General features: G+C 35.8%; 1 protein-coding gene across 1 annotated transcript in view; it reads left to right on the forward strand.

The window, feature by feature from the left end:
* The window catches only part of LOC120539265 (mitogen-activated protein kinase kinase kinase 11), a 61,634-nt gene that overhangs the window by 803 nt on the left and 37,521 nt on the right, over nt 1-23,310 (forward strand). Inside the window, exons 2-5 of the mRNA XM_039769173.1 lie at nt 2,830-2,978; nt 5,899-6,074; nt 11,522-11,762; nt 16,551-16,664. Coding sequence (XP_039625107.1) covers nt 2,830-2,978; nt 5,899-6,074; nt 11,522-11,762; nt 16,551-16,664 — 680 coding nt within the window. The remainder of the gene's footprint in view (nt 1-2,829; nt 2,979-5,898; nt 6,075-11,521; nt 11,763-16,550; nt 16,665-23,310) is intronic.

Raw genomic sequence — 23,310 nt, forward strand, 5'->3', positions numbered from 1 at the left:
TAAATTGTATGTTTTCAAGCAGGTGAATGTAACATAGCATTAATTTAGAGCTGTATATAATTAGTATGGGTTACAAAGCAATACAGTTGAACTATTTTTTTTTTTTTATCGAATGAGATTCTAATATGCAGGTGCCAAAAAATGAAGACTTGAAAACATCTCCTTGCTTCTTCACATAAAACAATTCTGTCTTATTAATTGTTTTACCTTTAGTATTCTAGCTGTTATACTAAAGAAAGATATTCAACCTTTTGCTCTAATGCAGTCTGCTCATGCTTGCACCACCAATTAACACAACTTGTGAATCACTGTATGCTATATACCACCTTTCACAAAAACGTACACAGTTTAAAACAGTAATATCAAAAAAGAGGTTGCACAGGTAAGCCATTAAGTTACTGCACCTTCAGTCTGTAGATATAAGGCAAGAAACATAGATTTAGCTTTCTCTGGGCCTTGACTCAGACTTGATAGCTGTAAAGAAAAAAAATGTGTAGACTCAAGTGTTTTGTAAATTGTGATCTCCATTTTGTGCTAAAACTATATTGCCATCTTTTTGGGGTCTCTTCTGGAGCTGCATACCAGGGTGAATAAGAAATAAACAAATACAGGCTTCCCGTTTGATAGCAAATTGGAAAGATTACAATTCTGACAGGTTCAAGAGACTATCTCAGCTCTAAAGTACTCACTAAATGTCCCAGATACCCACACAAGTTGAGTTATAGCTTAACCAATTAACTCAAACTCATGTGTTTGACCATGTGCCAAGATGCCCATGCTATGTCGCTGGTTTATTTTTGTTTAAATACCAATCTCTTCTTCCAGTCATGGAGAGAAAACCCAGAAACTCTCTCATGGAGAAAATAATGCATCTGTTTAAATTACTTGAAATGAACAGGGTTTAAAAATTAAACACACAACTAGTTCAATAAAATATTACCATGTAAATAACTTGTGTTATCCTGACTCTCTAAGAAGACAAGAAAAAACTCCCAAAAAAACCTTGTAGGGAAAAAATGGAAGAAACCTTGGGAAAGGCAGTTCAAAGAGAGACCCCTTTCCAGGTAGGTTGGACATACAGTGGGTGTCAAAAAGAAGGGGGTCAATACAATACAATACAATACAATACAATACACAGAACAAATCCTCAATACAGTATAAAAATAAACGTTTTTGAAGTATGGAGCAGAATTTAACAGTAGATGATATCACATAATATGATTTGGATTTGTTTAGAGTCCTGGAGACGACAACAACATTTATTTATATAGCAGATTTTCATACAAAAAGTAGCTGAAAGTGCTTTACATAATGAAGAAAAGAAAAATAAGAGACAAAATAAATTAAAATAATACAAAATTAGTTAACATAGAAAAGGAGTAAGGTCTGATGGCCAGCGTGGACAGAAAAAACAGAAAAAAAACTCCAGACGGCTGGAGAAAAAAAAAAAAATCTGCAGGGGTTCCAGGCCATGGGACCGCCCAGTCCCCTCTGGGCATTCTACCTAACATAAATGAAATAGTCCTCTTTGTAGTTAGAGTTCTCACGGAGTCACTTGTTGGAACATCACGGTGCTTTGAGTAGAGGATACCGGAAAAGGAAACCGAAGAGAGAGTAGAGGTTAGTACAGATTTTAGAGCCACCATGAATAGTTATTATAATGAGTTGGATATACAGAGTATCAGGATTTTGATTACAGTGAAGTTATGAGAAGGTCATGTTAAAGTAATGTGTTTTCAGCAGTTTTTTTAGGTTTTTTAAAGAGACCTTATCCATCATGCTGCCTCCCCCATTTGGCCATCCCACAGCTGAAATAGCTCTGGGCCAGCCAATCCAATGAAAGGACCCCTCTTTCCCATTATTCCTGTGATCCTCCATCAGGGATGACTTTGCCTTAGGCAGGCAAAACAACTTGGCAGGTGGGCCGTGGCACCAAGTGCCACATTTGAGTACCGAGAAGAGAAACAGAATAGGTGAGGGTTAGTATCCAATTATAACTATCATGTTACTTATTTTTTAGTGCAAATGACTAACAACAGAGATGCAGTCTGTACAGTTAATCAGCAGCTCTAGTGAGGATATGCTAAACTGAAGTAGTGAGTCTTTTGCTGGGGTTTAAAAGTTGAGACCAAAGGTGCATCTCTTATAGTAGCAGGCAGACCATCCCACAATTTAGGGGCCCTGTAACTAAAAGCTTGACCTCCCACTGTTATTTTATTAATCCTTGGAATCCTAAGCAGACCGGCATCTTGAGATCTTAATGTGCACTCTGGTTTGTAAGTCATAATAAGTTCAGACAAGTAAGCCGTACCTTGGCCATTTAATGCTTTATATATTAAAAGGAGGATTTTTAAATCTGCCCTAAACTTAACTGGGAGCCAGTGTAAGGATTTAAGAACTGAAGTTATGTGTTCATATTTTCTTGCTCTTGTAATAATTCTTGCAACAGCATTTTGGATTAACTGAAGGCTGTATAAAGAACAGTTTTAACAACCAGTGAACACTGCATTGCAGTAGTCAATCCTACTAGAAATAAATGCATGAATTAATTTTTCAAAATCCTGTTTATTTAGAAAGCGCCTTAATTTCCCAACTTTTTTAAGATGGAAGAAAAATGATTTGGACAACTTTGTAATATGCACTTTAATTGACATGCTAGAGTCAAAGATAACACCTAGATTGTGGGCTGATTCAGTAAAATTAATGGTGATTCCAACTGAGTTAAATGATGACAGAATATTGTGATCGCCAATAACACAATTAAAACACAACAATATTTATGTTCTAAAATACCAGAATTTTTAACTGTCTTTTTTGGTCATCTTTTAGTTATGGAGTGCTGCTGTGGGAGCTGCTCACTGGAGAAGTGCCCTATCGCGGAATTGATGGTCTGGCTGTTGCTTATGGGGTGGCTGTCAACAAGCTGACCCTTCCCATCCCGTCCACATGTCCAGAGCCGTTTGCCCAGCTAATGGCAGGTGAGACTAATCGAATTATTTACAAAAAAGCTTTCTTAAGTCTTTTTTTTTATCTACTCCTTAAAGAACTTGAAATGAAGGTTGATTTAAATAGAGGTCTTAAAAAAGACCCCTTTAACTGGATAATGATAAAGATGCCCAGGCCGTAACTGGTTGTAATTAACTACTGTTTATGTTTTTTTACTAATTTTTTAAAAATCACCACAAACAAATAATTTTCGGTATTTTTGTAGTCAGTCCTCCTTGCTGGCAATTCTTCTCTTTCTGTAATTTTTCTGTTATTATTACATTATTATATTATACATATTAGTCCCAGATTATGCATTTTTTATTTCATTACATTTTACATGTATTCCATTAAAAGTGAGTCTTTCTATTTAAAAACCGAGACAAAAACTTGTATCTCTTGCTCATCTCCCAACTTTTCGATCAAATAAAACTATCATTGTTGATTCAGAACTACTTTGAGGGGGTGGGGGCGGAGGGGAGACACATACGCACACATGTAAAATACATTCACCATCCCATTTGTGTCTGAAGAATTTGTGGAAAGTACAAATATATCCTAGAGTCTTGGACAGAATTCAATCCATTGATTAATTAATGTTCAGTTTTTTTGATCTGTCAGCATTTAACCCAGCCAGCATGGTAAAAGTCAGACTGGTTGCTTGTGCACACTGACCTTGCTTGAAAACACTGCTTTTCAAAAATGTATTCCTTACACGTTTGGATTAGGTGTCATAAATCTACTGTCTAATATTATAATACTATTACTGCTTCCCGGCTGAATGAGATATCACTAAATGTTGACAAAAGAAGAATGAGAGGTTGTGTTGCCATGATTTTTACAATTAGGCTTTTTATCCAGAAGCCAGTTAGCCAATATTATTTACTTTTTTTCCTGAAAGATTCCAACATAGGAACCAGAAGTGAAAAATATAAAAAGGTACAATATGTGAAACAAAAAGTGTGGTAAAAGTGGCTGGATGAATTGATGCATCTACCTATGCACGAAAAAGTTTCTGAACTTTTTAGAATTGCCTGGATTTCTTCATTAAGCAGATCAGACATCATTAGTATAACGTTTTCTTGCAGCTGTACTGTACTAACACACATGTATAAAGTTATGTGCATTTTTGTGTAGCACACAACTCTTTAGTGCATGTGTATGCATATGTAACCAATGCTGAACACATTCATGTATTTTCTAAGCATGCCTTCAGCAGCATAAGGCACTGAGGAGCTTGAGCTTCTCTTTTGAGCATCAGATGCAAACTAAGAGTGATCTCTGATTGGAATGACAGGGTGCATGGATTCATACATCCCCATTCACTCACTCAAGTCAACCTATTTTACATAACTTAGGGTTGTGAAAAAAAATTCGAGTACCTGCAGGGAACCAACTCGGCACAAGCTGAATAGGAAAACTTCCCACACACAGTGTCTAGGCCGTAAATCGTTGTTAGGTGCTTGGTACTAATCTCTGTGCCACAGAAATACATATTTTGTCTGCAAACCCATGTCACTAAATTGATTCAGTTAGACCATTTCAAGTGGAATTTGTTCATACAAAAATCAGGTTCTTATTTTGTAGTATTAAGTTTTATTAGTAGCACTAAGGATTAAAGTGTCTATTTATAACTCAAGTAACAAAATATGTTTCATGTTCGAGCATCTTATGTACTAGAAATTATAAATTTCTGTAAAATGAAATCAGCTCTGCTCTTTATTTTAGATTCACATATCTGTTAGAGTGATTTCCTTTTTTGGAGGAATAGATTTTTAAAAAATTTCTACCACCTACTAAAGAATGGAAACAGAGCTTTGATTTTATTTTTAATTTTCTGTTTTCAGTTGCTTCACTTTTAACAAGCCAACAGCTAAACTGATTTCATAGGAACTACATAACTCATAGTTGAACTGCAACCCACAGTGCCTTACAGTTCCTCAGACAGCAGGCCATTTGCTGTGTGGCAACAACATGTCTCCATCCTTCTTTAATGCATTTTAAAATCGAGCTGTGCTTGACCTTAAGAATTTAAGATCTATACTAGAAAACTTTATAAATAAAATGTTATTATTTTACAGAGGAGCTGACATTATTCTGAATAATCGCTTTAATGTCTAGGTCCTAAACACATTACTGATGTTGTGTGCATGAAGTGTTTGCTAAACCTCATGGCCTGGTCTTCACTGTAAAGATGGAATTTAGTGCTCTTTTCTTTTGACTGTTATTTTAAACCGGCTTATTGTGTGCAAACCTGACTGGAACAATTAATTCATTTAACACTTAGCATTTTGAAATACATAGTAATCTGTGTGAAACCAGCTAAATTGTCCACTATAGGCCCATGTTGCTACTGTATATTACTATGGTTACTATAAACTAAGTCAGGTTACACTTATGTAAAATTGAAGATTAATCTATTTTATCATAAAATTCATTTCTTCACTTAAATTTGAAAGTGAATTACATTTTTTAAAGTTACAGTGACCAGTTTTTATAATCTGGCAATGGTTACTAATATGATCACTTAACAGAGCATTCTTAGCCATTGTTAAGTGTTTGGTTATATCAGTACTTTTTTCTCTTCTGTTTATGGGCATCTCTGAGGTATCTAATTTGATTTAAGGATGTAATCCTTTATGTTTTACAGATTTGTAATGTACTCATAGGATAATATAATTATGAGGTGATGAATATAGGTTTATTTGATCGTTTAATGCTAATATAGAAACAAAGGATTTCTTTTTTGTTTCTACTATTTTTAATTAGATACTTGGTCTTAATTGTAAGATAGCCTGAAGGCCATTGTTTCAACTTTACTTTTCTGGCTTATAACCATTCTTCTTTATGGTTTTGTTTTAAATTCAAAATATTACCTTTTCCTTGTACATTTCCCTCTGTGACTATTGACAGAATGCTGGGACCAAGATCCCCATCGTCGGCCCAGCTTTGCCTCTATCTTGGAGCAGCTCATGGCCTTGGAGGAGCAGGTGTTGGAGGAAATGCCTCAAGACTCCTTCCACTCACTTCAGGATGATTGGAAACTAGAGATCCAGAGCATGTTTGATGAGCTTCGGGCCAAGGAAAAGGTGAGTTTAGTAACCAAATAATTTTTTTAATGAGACAATGATAAATGGCATAGTTGAGTTGCTACAGATCTACAGATCTTTTTTGTGGCCTTGGTTTCGGATCAGTTGGTGGTGCAGTACAAGCACTATCATTCTGCTTATCAGGGTTAAGTTTGAGGATGGCTAGATTGCAAGCACAAAAGTGCTAATATAAAATACAATTTATCCTAAACCCACCATGAAAAAGAATACCCAAGCATGCTCTTTCATGTTTGCTACTTCATCTCAATGCTGAAATAGAGATCTGCTGCGATTTCAAGTCCATATGTCAGTTAAGAGCTGTGTTGGCCTCTTCCCCACTGTGCAAATCTAGGTGCCTTTGGTGTACAATGTTGACAGCCATTTTATACTTACTTAGGCAGTAGCAAGCTGAATAACCATATCACATATATCATGTCACTCCAGCCACATCCTATTAATAATGTTATTAGATTTTGTGTAATTTACATGTTAAACAACCTTTAATGAGAATTTTCTTTTGCTGAATTTCTTAGTGATATTTTTGATTGTAATTTATGTGGACTTTATAGAATAGAACCTTTGGTTCTGAGGATGCCATTGTATGCTCAACCTTAGATTACTTTTTATGTAAACTGCAACACTGCAACAAGCTAATTCCACTCTACATTGGGTATTCATGTTACGTCTGGGTATCCAGGATTAAATAAACCATGAGGACTAAATCGATCAACCGCAGAGTATAAAAAAAAAATACATATACATTATTTACATGATGCTCTTATATTCTTATTTGGCGCTTTTAAATGTCTTTATTCTGTTATCTTGTTATTAAAAGCTGAAAACTATGGTTATTGAAGTATACTGAATCAAACTATCACATTTTATTGCTTTTAGTTACTTTATGCCATTCTTGGTTTACTGGACTGATATCTTTACGTGTAGTTTTGCGCTGGTTTGTCATTTTGTGTTCTTCCCTTGTTCGACAACTATAATGAAATGATGGCTTATCCTTAGGATTTACAAATTGGAAAGTACATTGCCTTCCTATGAAAACGAGGCAGTAACTGTAAAAAAAAAAAAAGCTTGACGTGCTTTGCTTCATGCGATTATTTTGCTTTTTTATTCCGAAGCGGAACAAATGAAGCAAGGAGAAGTGGTGGGGAATTTGAATATTTTATACAAGTGTTAATTCAGATGCTTAGAATTAAATCAAATGATAAGGTTTTATAGTCTACTAACAAAAACAATTTGCCAAGCTCAATCCATTGTTAGAATATGGAAGTTAACAGACCCTGTTGTTTTGACAGCAGTATGCAATAACGAGCTTACAGCAGCTCATGTCTTATTTTAATTTTCAATATTTTACTGTACGTACTCTTTACATAAATATCAGCACCGGTTAAGATTTAAATACTCCTGATCAAACATATGTGGAAATATCTTCTGTGTAAACCTTTGTTAAGTATTGACTAATCGGCAATCGGAAGTAAAGTTGCAACCCAGAGATGCTGAGATAGTTAAAGTGGAATTACCAAGCTACATTTCCCAAGCAGACTGTTTATGATGTGTTTTATTTTAGCCATTTTTGAGAGTGTTACTCATTCAGTAGTGCCTTCACTTCGTATCCAAGGTGTTCCAGTGTTCTACAGTGAAGTGTGAGACAGAAGAAAACAAGAGCCCCTTGTATCCATTAGACCTGTGCTTATGAAATTGTGTGTATATTTTATTATGCCTCAGCACCAGGAGATGTCTATGGATTGCAGACTTCAATCAGTCATTGCATGCAATGAATAAGCAACAAAGTATTAAATATAACTGCTTTAATATACTGACCATTGCTATGTCCTAAACATTATGATGCCCTGAAATAGGGGGAGGGGGTGATCATGCCTAAAAAGTGTTGTCATCTCTACATGGTGTGGCTGTAATATAAGCAAATAATCTTAAATGAAAGTCTGCAATGTGCACTTTAATCATATATGAACTGTGTGTGTATATATATATATATGTACATTGTCCAGAACTACCGGTCAACTAATGTTAAACACTATGGCACATAGAGTTATAGGCCAAAATGTAAGATGTAAATTAAAATCCTGTAGATTTTATGTGGTGAAGCAAGTTAGGGGTCAATGGCGGTGCATTATTTTTAATAAGAACTGTACAGCTAAGTCTTAGTGAGTATGGGTGCCTGCTGCTGGGAAGCAGTGTGGCCAGAGGGTATTTATTGGGGAAATATTCATGCGAAAATGTTATCTGAATAGCCAGTTTCATCATTGACACTCGGCTGGTCGTGAAACAAAGCACCTGCACCCAAAAAATATATAAATAGTCTGTGTAGGAAAGACTGAAAATATGAGGGATTGATAATGAAAGAAAGGTGCTGGGTAGAGAAATCAAGGCAAGACAGTTTGTGAGAAAAGCAAAGAGTAATGTTGGGAATGTGAGTTGGTGCAGTTGAGAGGAGGCCCTGGGGTGAGAAAGAGTAATGTCTCTCCTGCTGAGCACTGAGGGAGCAGGAGTGGCCAATTGGCTCTGAAGAATTGTCCTACTGATACCAAAGGCATGGTGGTGGGATGATGGAGCTAGGCTTTGGGTGTTCTATTGGTGACCGGCAGAGATGGCTAGGATGCAAGCAGTTTTATTAGATGACATACTCGTCAGTGTCTCGAACCTGCTCAGGAGACCCAAAAATTTTTCTTTTAAAAATTTTACTCTAAGCTTTTATTCTTGATTTTACCAATTATGTGGATATATTTATTTGATTATGATTATGATTATGATTTTAGATCCCCCAGAAGCGTACTTGCTTTTATTGGATTACTTTTGGATAATTTAATTTCTTTAATGAAGCGTGTGCACCACACTTGATAGATTGCCAGTTGGTAAAACACACTGCACTTTTAGCACCAGTCTTGCATTGAGTGTCCTCATTGCACTAGTCAATCTCGGTTTCAGGGCTATTGATGTCCTGGGAACAGGAAGATGCCAGGAAATGGGCCACTCCATGGCATCACAGTTTATAGGGTCATTATTGTCATGTGTAAATAGCTTAAAGAAATTCATAATTGCATATGTTCATCAACATGCAACAATATGAGATTATTACCATGAAGTAAAAGAAACATGCAAACTAATGATACAAATAAAGTCAATGTGTTCAAAAGCAAAGATTCATAGCAAATAATGTTTCAGAATTTTCTTCCATACTTTCTGCCCCACCTTCAATGTTTTTATTGTGGTAGACACCTGCCTCTTGTTGAATTAATAGCAAAGATGCCTTTGTTTTATATAATGTTGCAAACCTGGTAGACCTTCTGCAGTCGTCCAGTGATGCTGTGAACAGGGTGCTGGCTGACGGAAAGCTTAGCTAACTTCACTAGAAAGTGCTCTGCTTGTAGAGGCTGTTCTTGCGTGCAATAGAAGGGGAGGTTCTCTCTTGGACAGAGCATTAAGAAGCTGCTTCTGAGAAATTTCCATAGCATGGATGTCTGGTCTTGAACTGTTCACAATGAAACTACCATAAAGCAGAGAGTGACTTACTGCTATTCTCATCTTAAACAGCTATTCATTATTCACTCTCCTCAGGGTAATGCAGAGCCAAGTAAGAGCAAAAAGCTTATATCTTTAGAACTTTTCTTATACATAGGATTAAGGTTGAGATAGTTTTGACAATAATAAGTTAATGATGGTTGAAAATGAATTTATTTCTTCTTGCCGATTTTTGTTGCATTAGTCTTTGCTCCATTTAAGGTAAAAAGCTATATTTCTGTAGCCCTCATATTATTTGTACTGCCCACCCAGCTTAACATTTCCAAAAGCAAACGGTTGCCACTGACTAACTCATTCTTGTGTTCACTCTTCATTATGAGTACTTATTCCACCAAGAAATGTTATACAGTGGAACCTCAATTTCCCCCATAGGATTGTATGTAAATTGTATTGTATGTATGACAATTAATCCTTTCCAGACTGTACGAACTGTATGTAAATGTATTTTTTTATAAACATTTTTAAGCACAAATATAGTTAATTACACCATAGAATGCATCGTAATAGTAAACTAAATGTAAAAACATTGAATAACACTGAGAAAACCTTGAACAACAGAGAAGACTAACATTGCAAGAGTTCGCGATATAGCCTTACGACCCGATCACTGTAAACACTTTTTTTAAATGAGTTTTAAGCACGGGGTAGGAACATTTGAACAAATCCAAACTTTATTTAAAAACCATCCACAAGCAACCAAGAAAGTAACATTGCAGGAGTTCACGCTAATAGCCTTAAAACCCGATCGCTGTAAACACTTTTTTTAAAATGAGTTTTAAGCACAGGGAAAAAAAATGAGCATTTGAAAAATCTGTAACTTATTAAACAACCAAAAAAAGTAACATTGCAACAATTCACGCTACGAACCGAAAAATGAACATTTGAAAAATCCATAATACAAAAAGTAACCATAAACCACCAAGAAAACTAACCTTGCATGAGTCGAATTCTGGCATGAAGTGAGGAGGAACTGGGTGGAGAGGAGGTTACAGTGCTTAGAAGCCATGGTTAACTGCAAAAGCCCACAAAATACTGTAGAGCACAAAGAGTTCACAGGTAAAGCACGCACGTCTGACTGAGAAAAATGACCAGGGAGAGGCTGAACACATGCTTAAATGCAGTAATTGGCGCATATGAACTGGAAGAGAAATGAAATAGAGCACAAAGAGTTCACAGCGAAAGCACGCACGCATGTGCATGCATGCACCTCTGACCAAGAACAATGCAACACGTGCGGAAATCATTGGCACGCACAAACCAAAAGGGAAACTGGCTTGTTCGTATACTGAATGTGTGGTCGTGAACCGAGGCAAAAGTTTGGCGAACTTTTTGGTCATAAACCGAGTTGTACCGAGACGTTCGTGAACCAAGGTTCCACTGTACATAATATTCAAATATGATGATTAAATGTTTAGTATAATATGTAAAGTATTTAAAAAGCTACATGAAATAAAATAAAATGAAATAAAGCACTACGTGAAATAAAAAAATAAACAGCCAGTAAACATGGATAGTATCAAAGTGTTTTGAGTAAAATAAAAATTACATGACCAACAATTAAGAAAATACTAGTGAGTAGTTCTGAACTACCAAGCAAATTTAAAAATGGAGAATATATCGATCCTAAACAATTGTATAGTATATTCATGAGTAGCATTTTTAAGACATTAAAGAAAAGATTTAAAGTTTGCTTTAGAAACCTCAGCTTATAAACATGCTACTGAGCCAGATCTGGAATTTACAGTATGTTTCACTGCCCCCCCTAGTAAAGGGTTAGTTGGTTATTTCTTACTATAAATGTTTGAAAGAGTGCCATACGGTCAGAGGCGTAGATGATCTGACATGTTGTTTTTGTAGGATTATGTTAACTTTCTGTTTGGTAACTGTAACTACAGGAACTACTATGCCGTGAGGAGGAGCTGAAGCGAGCTGCTCTGGAGCAGAAGTCCCACGAAGAATTCCTCCGCCAACGTGAACATGAGTTGGCACAGTGGGAGCTAGATGTCTTTGAACGTGAGCTCAGCCTTCTCATCCTTCAGATGAACCAGGAGAAGCCCAACGTGAAGAAACGAAAGGGTACTTTCAAAAAGCACAAGCTGAAAGTTAAAAATGGCGAGAAGATCAGTATGCCACTTGGTACGTCTCTTGTCATAAGCATGGGATTTAGTAGTGAGAATTAGATGCTGCTGCACATCCTGACATACATCATTAATTTGAATACACTTTGTAAATAATTAATTGATTCTATTGTACATTTTATTTTTTATTTAGAAAATCATTTTTATCATTGTGTTTTACTTGCAGAAATCTAACCTTGATGAAATAGTGTATACTGAAAAAATTCTTTGTTAATGTTATACACCATATGCCAGAAATAGAAAATCCTGTCTGCCAAACGTTTGGAAGCCAAAAAGAACTTTGTAAAGGAAATGTAAGACAAAAACACTGATCAGAGCACTAAATGCATGTGTTAAAAATTTTAGTCCACTGATTAAACAAAGTTAGATTATTGGCCACAGTTGTTATGAGTTAATGTGTCTCTATGCTGCTGCCTTTCTGCCAGAATTATATGAGATGAGAGACGGATCATGTTTGGAGGACATTTTAAAGAGATGTTATTTTTCTTCTTCTGTCTTAAAAGAATATTTCTAAAATAAAAAAAAATTATAATTCCAATAATTTATCAGGGTTTATAAATTGGAATGTAAAATCCCATTCACCAGCTTGAGAGGAAAAAAGTATTTTTACACCTTCCTTCCCATTAGAGACCCATATATATATATATATATAACACAAGGGTAAATTCTGGCTGAAAAGAGACTGGGTAGATCAAATGTTTCATCCTAAATATACTATGAAGAGTTCAAAAGTGAGAATTGAAATTCATAATTCAATCCCCTTTGTGTATACTAAAATAATATCAGACCCTGAAACTTGTCCAGCTATGGCAGTTGGGAAACTCTTTAAAACTACAGTAATCAGTAAACATATGTACACCAAATTTTGGATGAAAAATTCAGTTAGTTTTTGTTTGGACTGATTCCTAATAATGAGCTCTCACAAGCCCGTAAACGCATGAGGCTTTAGTTTTACTTTAATCCCATTGTTAGGTGGGTTATCAGCAGCTTCGACAGCAATATCTGAAACTGCTGCAACAAACAATTTTACAGTACATTAAAGGCCATAACCACTGTGACCTATTGTGATTTATATACCTATATGTGAGACAATATTCTTTTATATAATCAGTGTATCATAGTTATTTGCCAAATGACCATTTAGTTGATAATAAACTGCTGTGATCTCTATGCATGTACAACTTTTACTTGTCTTGGAAATATACCCATTAATAGTAATCTTTGGAAATAAAATTTAACTGACAGGAATGCTATTTCACTTGCAACATTAATTCAAACATAAGTAGCCTTAGATCTAGCTTTACTTGTATATGCAAGAATTCTCCCAGTCTTTCCTCAGAGAAGTTTACTTTTTAATATTTAAACTGAATAAATCATTGATCCATCAATAAGTCATTTGTAAAGATGTGTTACAGCAGTTATCTGCCTGGAATACTGAAGAGGTGCGTGGCCGAATTCCAATTTTACCACTTAATTGTCTGACTTATCAATATGTAAGTCATGCCTATAAGAAAACATTAAAAAAAAAAAAAACAAGTTGCATGCCAGTACAAGAATCACTTACACATACAAGAATAAACTACTCACACAAAGACAAATGTCAGGTAAATTGTGACACCATGTGCAAAATACAAAGGAAAAGTGATGCTTAATCCCTAAAAACAATATATTTAAACACTTGATATAATGTTTTAAAATATGGAATGTTTATTTCATATGCAAAATAGTTTCCCCTTTAAATATGTATTGTGGTGAAACAACACAGGCATATATTATAAATTCATAATTTAATATTTATAGTAGGAATGTGTCCACTGGAACCCTGAATCATTGCAGTGTGATGGAATAGTGTTTAGTACTGCCATCTCACCTTTCAAGAGAGGTGGGTTTGATTCCTGGCCTGCTCAGTTTGTTTATGGTATTTACATATTTTTACTGTGTTTTCACTAGTTTTATTCTTGTACCCTGGTTTCACTTTACATGCCAAAGTTACAATATAAATGCCCTGTTTTTACTGGATATAAGTAAGCATGGGTTTGAGCCTGAATGGTTTACTAGATCATCAATAGCAGGAACCAATATAGCTATTTAAGGTTCTGGCTTTAATATATAAAGAATAATCAGAAAACAGATAAATGGATGAAACCCTAATGCCCTCTGTCGTTTATTAAAAGTGGAACTTCCTCTCTTTCATTGGGATCATGAGAAAGTTATGAGATGGCTGTTGTCATATGGAAACAACAGAGATGTTAATAAAGAAACCACAGAGATGCTAGTTTTCCCTTTCTTCAGTTTCTTTACCAAAAGCATTTTTTGTATTTAATTTAATTTTTGATTTAGCAATATTATTTGATGTTAGTTTTAGTGGAGGGGGATTGTTGTACTAATTCTTTAATATATTTTTAAAACTCTTTTTACAACAATTAACAACAAGCATATGAACTAACTTGAAAAACAAAAGCAATTAAATGGACATTGATGTACTAATATTTCTTTTTACTATCTTTCTCACTAACTTAACACAAAGAAATTAGTTTTTCTTCCTCAGAAAGATTAATTGGCACCTGATTTATAAATTAATTGCAATGAAAACCAATAGCCAATGTGGTTCCTGGGACAGGAGTATGCCTAGAGTTGTGTTGGATTGATATTACATTTTTGATTTTGGTACGGACACCAGCTTTGCACCTCAGTGCTTGTACCAAAATGATATTGAAGCAATGATCAGATGCTTGAACTGGCTCCCAGCTGCTTTATCCCCTTAGCCTGCACATATGTAAATGCTGCCTGGCTCTGCAACACTCTGCTCACAAAGGGTCGGGGGTAACCTGACTGCCACACTATCCCCAAGATTCTCAAAGGTCCGTCTAAGGCTTAACAGTGCTTCTTACAGTGCTGGATCTGCAACTCCCTTTGCAGTTTGTAACTTCCTGAAGAACATGTCCTGTTCAGATCCCCCTTGGAGTATTGAGTGTGCTGTTATTCATATATTATGTTGAAGGGGTGTCCTTGGAATTTATGCAGTCATTCCTTTTGAGTTTTCAGTGTGCTATTATACAATTACTGCTTTGAAAAAGTGGTGAGATGGGGGAGGTCACCCATGGGAGTGTGCCCCTATTGTCCATTTTGACATTGCTAGTAGTAGTACCAAATTTTGTATAATGCTGGTATACTACAATTTTAAAAATTGGATCATTTAGTACTTTTTTACAATGTAGCACTAGCGTAGGGAGAATAAAAGTTCCTCTACTGTACAGGCCTGAACCATGTTCATTGTGAGTAGAATGAGGAACTGAGTTTGTAACATGCTAAAGTTCAGTTGTCAGCTGTTTTGATTTGTAATTCTCTGTTTTGTAGCACACCAATACATACTGTATTAAATAAAGAAATGGCACTTGTTGCTGTTTGTCAGTCTAAGTAAGGGATGACAGTCACTGATGTGGTGTAGGGCAGTCATCCCAGCCTCACTTAAGAAAGCCTAGCATTTGTTTCTGAATGTATAAATATACTCCTAAAATGAGAAACACCATTGTTTATGACAATATTTATATTTCTGTGCATTATGATTGAAATCTGTTTTGACTAGTCTGATCAATTGTATGTTGCTTACATTACAGTTTTTGGTTTACAGTGTACAACAGTGGAGAACAGAGAGCTTTTTAATGCTGGTGAACTCTGAGCACTGGGGGTTTAATTAGGTGCATTTATAGAATTTCCCTTTAAAGGTTTTCTGTCCCCAAATCAGAGGTCAGCTGTGATCATGGTGCAGCCACCCTGAGGTGAGGTTTGAGTTAATAACAGGGCAGCTGAGTCAGCCACTCCCTTGGGCTTCCTTTGTGGCTGCTATTGTCACACAATGGAGAGTAGTGGCGGATGCTGGTACTGTTGCCCAAAATAACTCGGCTTGCTTTAAATAAACTCTCCTCCGCAATTCCAACCCAAAAAGCTCCGGCCCTGTCATTTACTTACAAAAGGAAAAAACCCTGCAGGTGCCTCTCAAGCTAGAGAGTGAAAGACTGTTGGGTGTAAGACAGGTTCACATACAGTAGAGTAAAATAAAAAGGCAATGCAAACAAAATTTTACATGCTATATATAGATACCACAGTGTCTAATTTATGTCTTCTAGCTGTTTATTCAAACTTTTACACATGTGATTGCTTTATTTATTATTTCCACTGCCTGTAATAAATAGGAGTCTTCACTATCTCTTGCAGAGTGCACAACATGATGAAGGTAATGTGTAGCCCAGTGGTTCACACTTTTACACTGTAATCCATTAAGTTGTAAGGTCAGTTCTAAATCCTGAGTCCTGGTGTGACCCTGAACTTTTATCACAAATAATAAGCTACATGAGTGTGGACATTTGCTTTGAAGTCCTTCACTAGAAATGCAATATTGTCCAGATATTCTTTTAGTACTTTCTGTGATACATTGACCTGAATTTGCAAAATGGGTGTGGGTATTATTTTTATATGTATTATTATTTATTTTTGTAACATCATATTTCAAATGACAAGCAGTTTATAGCTTTAGTTTCATTCTTTGCTGGTGTATTGGAAGGAGTTTTGTCAAGGTCACTTCCGAATACACGAACTATGGGTAAAAAAAAAAAAAAAAATTCCCATCTGTAAAAAATGTTATGCTTTTTAGACATGCCTCTTTGTGATGACATTCACAAAAATATTAAAGACCAGTTAAATGTAAAAACTTAATTTATTCTTGGAAATTAAGGAAATATATAAATTTTTGATAAATGGCAATTAATCTGTTTTTTTTTTCTCACAGATTTTAAACACAAAATTACTGTGCAGGCATCCCCAGGACTGGACAAAAGGAAGAATTTTCTGGACTTGGGATCTGGCTCACCCACTTTTGTTCCCAGGTTACGAGCAATTCAGTGTAAGCTTTCTGATTCCTGATTTTGGTTTTGTATTCTTTTGGCGTCTCTTTCACATCCTGCTTCTGCCTGTGGGCGCTTGATTCCGGAACTCAACTTACTATAAGTAAAATTGTGCAAGTTATGTTTTAGCTTCAGAAGGCAAGTCAATATGTGATTATATAAACAAGAATCTAGCCTGCAAACACATAGGCAAATGCATGTGTGTACAGTAAAATATTCAGAGCAGTTAATACTTGGACTTAATGCAGTTTTTAAATTTCACCAAGTTATGTGGGATTTGAAAATAAATAAAAATTGAATCAATTGTGCATTTTTACTAAGACAGAATATTAAGATGAGCTATGCAAAGCTTCAAAGTTTAAAGATGCAGAAATATATAAAAATGCATGCTATACTGTACAAATCCATTTTCTAATGCCCTGGACCAACTGCACATGAATTTGGATATTAAAGATGGCACCTGGCTTTGCTGGTGTATGGAGCGAGTGTTACATACTGAAGTCATTCTTTTTAGAGCACTGAAAAGTGTTTGTCACATCTCTGTGTGTAATGTTTTTGTTCCTAAGACTATTTACATTCGTTTTTTCTTTTCCTTTGGAAGTTTGTTTTTTGTTTTTAAGAAGCTTGTCGACTTTGTGAGTTGTAATTGTGTTGTAGCAAGTGGTGACAAGTAAGACAGACTAGACAGTAAGTTAATTATTTTATCATAATTTTCCATCATCGTTGTTTAGTTTAATGAAAAGAAAGAAGTATGCCCAAAAGGAAAAGTGTAAAAAAAGGTACAAGATAATGGTTTAACTCGCATTCAAACCCAGAGAGAGAGCAAAGGCAAATAGGTGGGGGGAGAGGAGCATCCAAGAGTAATTTGAAAAGACAGTTCCCCCTTGGGGATTAATAAAGAATATCATTATTATCATCATCATTTCATTGAATAGATTGTCAATGGTGGAATTTCTGTATTAAGAGTGACATAAGAAAATAAAAAGTAGGAAAACAAGTGAATGCCTAGAAGGATTTGGAAGTTACAATACTGAAGGGAGTAAGTAGGTAGTAAAAATACAAGACTAACAGCGGGGCAAAGGTTTAGGGTGTGTGAAAAAATATTGCTAAATAGTTGATACAGGTACTTAGAAAGCCAGCAGTTGAACAGCACCTACCATACTTTCAGATGTTTGGAAAGTTTTGTGGCCGAAAAACTTTAATCTAAATAAATATAAAGATTTTCCCAAAGAATTACAAATATTAGTCATGATTATGCAGTATTGGTTCTAAAATTTGTTCCTAATGAGAAGGATTCAGAAATTGTAGTGGACTTGTCACAGTTCACAATCAAACTGTGTACAGAGGTGATTAACAAAGTTAAAAGGAAGCTGGCTTAAATTAAACTATATTAGCTTATAATAGTATAACTATTAAACTATATTGAGTACAAATCAAGGGTTTTACTCTTAATCGTACAACATCCTCTTGTGGCCTCACCTTGGAAAAATGTTTGCAGTTTTGTCCTTCAATTTACATAAAAAATGTAAGGTAGAGAATAGAGCGACTAGACTAACCTTTTTAGTTAAGCAAACAAAAAGTGTGATTAAAAGAATCTTTTACTTTCAGGCCTCTATTTATTGCATCTGAGTATGTAGAAAGCTACACATTGAAAAAATGAACCTGTCACAAAAAGAGCTGAGTGAAGACAGCTTGTTGAACTTACGGCTTTGACATTTTCTTATTCATGGGAAGCACAAATTAAATGACAAGTATACCATTACATGCAGGAGATGTACAGTATATATGTTATCATTAGCCCAAAGCTGTGAGAGGGTTATACATATTTGTACTCTTTAGAAATAATTACAAAATGGATACAATTATGTAGCCTGCAGATTGATGCACTTGAATGCATGCTTCTCTTTTTTCTCAAGATGCCTTTTAGCATATACAAGTTTCCAGGTGGCTTAAGTAAATATGTGACGTAAAATGCTGTTTGAATGACAGGAACTTCGCATTCATTAGACATGTGCAATTATTGACTTATTCTTATAAAATGTTAACGAGAAAAAAAGAGACTCGGCATTTATTCTTTCTTAATTGATTGGAGTTTTATTGTTTAAAATTTAATACTTGATGATGTGGATTCAGAAAGGTAATTTAAAAGTGTAAATACAACAGTGTAAGATGGCATGGTGACACAGTAGTGCTGCTCCTTCATGTTTTTGCATTTTTGTGTGTGAGCTTGTTTGTTCTTCCCCGTGTATTAGTGAGTTTTCCTTTGGACTCTCTAGGTTTCCTCCTATAACCACAAAAACATGTGGGTTGAAACTGCTGGTGTTTCCAAATTCATTTTTACATGAGTGGGCCCCTGCAATGGACTGATGCTGTTTCTTGTCTTGTGCCCGATGTTTTCAGAGCAGGCTTCAATTCTTCATGACTTTGAATTGGCTTAAGTATGTTTGAGAATGTTATGTTAAATAACATTGTATATTTTCCACGAAACATGCTGCTTTGAATTACAAAAAAGTCAAACTTGTGCACATTTTTTTGCCTTCGGTTTCTCTTTTGATCTCGACGAGTGTATGTATATTATAAGAAAAATCATGAGAGTAGGTACTGCTTAGCCTTTCCAGGCACCTCAGTGCAACATCAGCTAAACTAGCTTCAAACTGCTCAAAGCAAAACTAGGTTCAAGACTAGCTGAGAAGCAATTAGAAATGCTTGAAAAATACCATAAAGAAGCATTTTGCCACCACATTAGAATTAAGGTTTTGAAAGAATGTTGAGAATCTCTTTAAACTTTGTCTGTGAAAGGGATTTTCTGATCTCATTGTCTGCTTTAGGACCTTATTAGAGGTCCATCTCCATAACAGTGAGGACAATTTCAAGTTCTACTGGCTGCTGTCCTAGCCTCAGAGATTGTTGCTCTAGATTGAATTGTCTATTCTGAGTTAAAAAGGATTGCCATTACTGCAGAGTTGCATTTTCTTTTTCTGAAGGTCAAACCATGGCAACTGATGTTGCTAAACTAAATATAAAATGCATGTTTTCCATATTTACTTTGACTTTTTGAGAACAAGAAAAAATAAAAGATAATTTTGCAGAAAAAAAAAATGTGGCTCTTGTTTACCTTTTATAGAAATACCACATAGCTGTACATGACTCATAATTAGGTACCTCTCCTCACATCCCATATGTAGGTGTGCAATGCACAATCCTTAATTAACCCTTTGAGTCTAGTTGAGAACAGAGATAAAGTAGAGTTCTTTGGTGTCAAAAAATCTCAATTTACTTTTGTCACATAATCGTTGTGTAATTTATCCAGTTATCAGTCAGACATTTTTTAACCTGTTTAGTCCTGAAAAGGGTAGCAGAGGATGCAGGGGCCAATTCCAGCTAGCATAGGGAACAAGGCATGAACAAACCCTGGACAGAGTGCCAGTTCATCGCAGGGCAAGCACAAACCCCAACCAACATTAGGGCCAATTTAGTATCACCAATCCACCCGACCTGCATATCTTTTGGACTGTGGGAGGAGACCAAAGACACGGAGAGAACATGCAAACTCCACACAGGGAGGATGTGGACCATGTTCTTCTTACACAGTGGCAGCAGCGCTGCCAATGCGCCAGTGTGCCACTCAGTTATCCAGTTGTATGCTCACAATATCATAAACACCTGCAAATTTGTTAAAATATTGATAAAGAAACTACTTCTGGAAAACCTTTTGATGAACAGCTGGGGAGCCCATTCAAACAGGATCGAGTATTTGAATTGAAGACCTCTCTCTCTCCTTCAAGCTGCAGAATTTGTTTATGTTAGTATATCTCCCAGTGATAAACCAAGGCCTGGCTGACCTTAGACACTGATAACAGAAGAAAAATGCTGTTAATCTGCATTGAATCATAATGGACAATAGAAGAAAGATGGTACATGAGCTAGGAGCTGCTTCAAGCATTAGTTAGTTTCAGATAAATTCCTCCTTCATGAATAACTGAATATGAGCAAGGTATGTACATATTTGGTGGCCAGAATTCTGCAATGAAGCATCATCATATTCAGTGTCCCAAAGAAACTTTTGAGTTAATAGTTTGGACTGGGGCAAAGTTAGGAAACATTTTAAAGCTAGCTGTAAACTGTGGATGAATGAAACATCAGTTTCTAAGCCAGTGTCAGCCAAGTTGCGGGTAGTGTGGTGAATTCAGTCTATACTGATTACAAGCTGGACAAGGCTCACATAACTGGCCTGACTGCTGGTTTGCATGTAGATATACTGACGATCCTTTACTTTGCATTCTCCAAAACTGGCACTGTGTGCCATGTTTTCCCTAATATGAAAGGCTATCATTTTGGGATGAACTCTGCCAATGATAAGGAGATCAGGTTTGCTATAGAAGTTGGTTACACAAACACAGGGCCGGATTTAAACTTAATAAGGCCCTAAGCTATTTGAGACATGGGGCCCTTTATAAGTCCAGATATTCTATGTAAGTGCCAAATATGGTTTGTTTTGGGGGCCCCCAAGAAGGCGGGGACCCTAAGCTATAGTTTGTGTAGCTTATACGTAAATCCTGCACTGCACAAACAAGATAAAACAGACATCCATTTGAAGATGACATTTTCTTCCGGTGTCTGTGTGGATTTTGCTTCAGGTACTCTATTCCCTACCCCTTCCCAAAAATGTTTAGGTCAGGGCTGGCGTAAGGGCTTCTGATGCCCTAGGCAGGATAATTTAATGAGGGAGAAATCCATTTGTGGTTTGTGAGTTCTTCAACCAGCTCTTAGAGATCATCTTCTTGAACTAATTGGTGTTCATGAAAAAGTTGCCAAGCTGTTTAAATTGTTTTGATAGATGTAACAAAATGTGTGATGCCTCTAGTCATGTGTTTATGGTTATATGCCTCATCAATGGGATATTCATCTGAACCTTTCAGTCCATACCAAAATAATCAACAGAATGAATGGGAATAATACAGTAGTTCCCCAGCTTTTTTTCCACATGGTTGTTGCATTGGCAGTGTTCAGTTGTGTTGACCACTGAGCTGCAGTTGCATAGCAAGGGTTCTCATTGTTTTCTCTTCTAGTATACCAACATTTCAATGCAAATATGAGAAATGATAGAAATCATTTTGCTCTTCAAATTTCCACCCATTCTAGACTTGCCTCGGTTGCGTTTATTCCTTCTGAGCTCCTATTTCCTCACTACAGTACAGCTGAGCTCTGTTGAACCACTTCAATGGGAAGAATTTTGTGTTGAATGAACCATAAATGACTTTTATTTTGTGACAAATGGGTGGTAGTCTAACTGAAAAAGTGATAGTCTAACTGAAAAAATGATTTTGCAGAGACAGGAGGCGTATTCTTAAATGACAGGGGAAGTGGGCACATATTTAAATCTTTACCAAATTAAGAGTTATGACTTGTGAGTTAGCTGAGGCTTTGTGAGCAGCTTACAGTGCAAAGTTTTTAAGGGAGTGAGGGGAAGATTATTGATCCAATTAGGGTGTTTAACAGTAAATTTTATTTATTTTATATGTTTGCATAGGTATATTAAAAAATTAGATGTTAGCACAGAAAACATTCCTAAGCAGAATGCAATGGTATAAATTATTGTGTAAATTAATGTTTAAATGTGTACATTATTTTTTCTTTTAGTCAAAGGCACTTGTTTTTGGCGCCCCTTTAAATTAAAATGTGTGTGCGTGCGTGTGTGTGTGTGTGTGTGTGTGTGTGTGAGAGAGAGACAGAGAGACTGGGTCCTGTAAAAGACTGGTGCGGTGTCCAAGCCTGTTTGCTGCCTTACATCCATTAATTCCATGAACTGGGTTAAGTCAGCCAGTTTAATGATAGTATTTTACCTATCTTTCTACTTCTTTATCCATGTGTGTATACATACATATATATGTATGTATTTTATATGTGTATTATTTGTAAAATTAATTACCTGGTAAAACACATTACTTTTGTCTATTGGTTAATGTTAATTATGTGACTTTAATGTTTTGCAAGGAGTTAAATAGCTGGAAAATTATAAAATCACCACTGGGTGACAGATCTCTGCAGCAAAGGCTACTAAATAATCATATTTAAGTTTAGTGCCAGTAGATGGCAGCATAATCCTAATAGAAATATTGGAAAACAGTGGGTAGCAAGTAAATGAAACATTGCAGCCATGTAAAACAAGAAAGAGATTCCTTCCTTTCATAACTTGCTATTAGAGAGCTAAAAATGTTTTTGTGTGTGTGTTTTGGGCCTTACTATTTCTTCTTTTGTCTCATGCTGAAGCACAGTGTGTCTTATGGAAGTAGGTTTGCATCCACTTGACTGGTTCCCAGCTGCTGTCTCCATTGCAAATGCTGCTTGTCCCGCTCTGCAGTATTTGGGTAGCCAGATCACTTGTTGACACTCCTGTCATATTTTATTATTTAGCTTAAAACAACAAGGCAGCTAAACAATTTATTCACTACTGGAAGTGCCCTTCGTTTAACTGTTCATATGCTTTTAATTTTTGATATGCTACAACTAATTGTATAATTTATTCTTAGATTAGGTTTTAAAATATGTACATTGGCCAAAAGATTAGATCTGTATTAATGTTGGAATGGCTTCAGTGATTATGCAAGCTACAGAATGTAATGCAAATAAACTGCGTTTCTTGCA

Source organism: Polypterus senegalus, chromosome 11 (assembly GCF_016835505.1).
Source record: "Polypterus senegalus isolate Bchr_013 chromosome 11, ASM1683550v1, whole genome shotgun sequence".
Taxonomy (NCBI): domain Eukaryota; kingdom Metazoa; phylum Chordata; class Cladistia; order Polypteriformes; family Polypteridae; genus Polypterus; species Polypterus senegalus.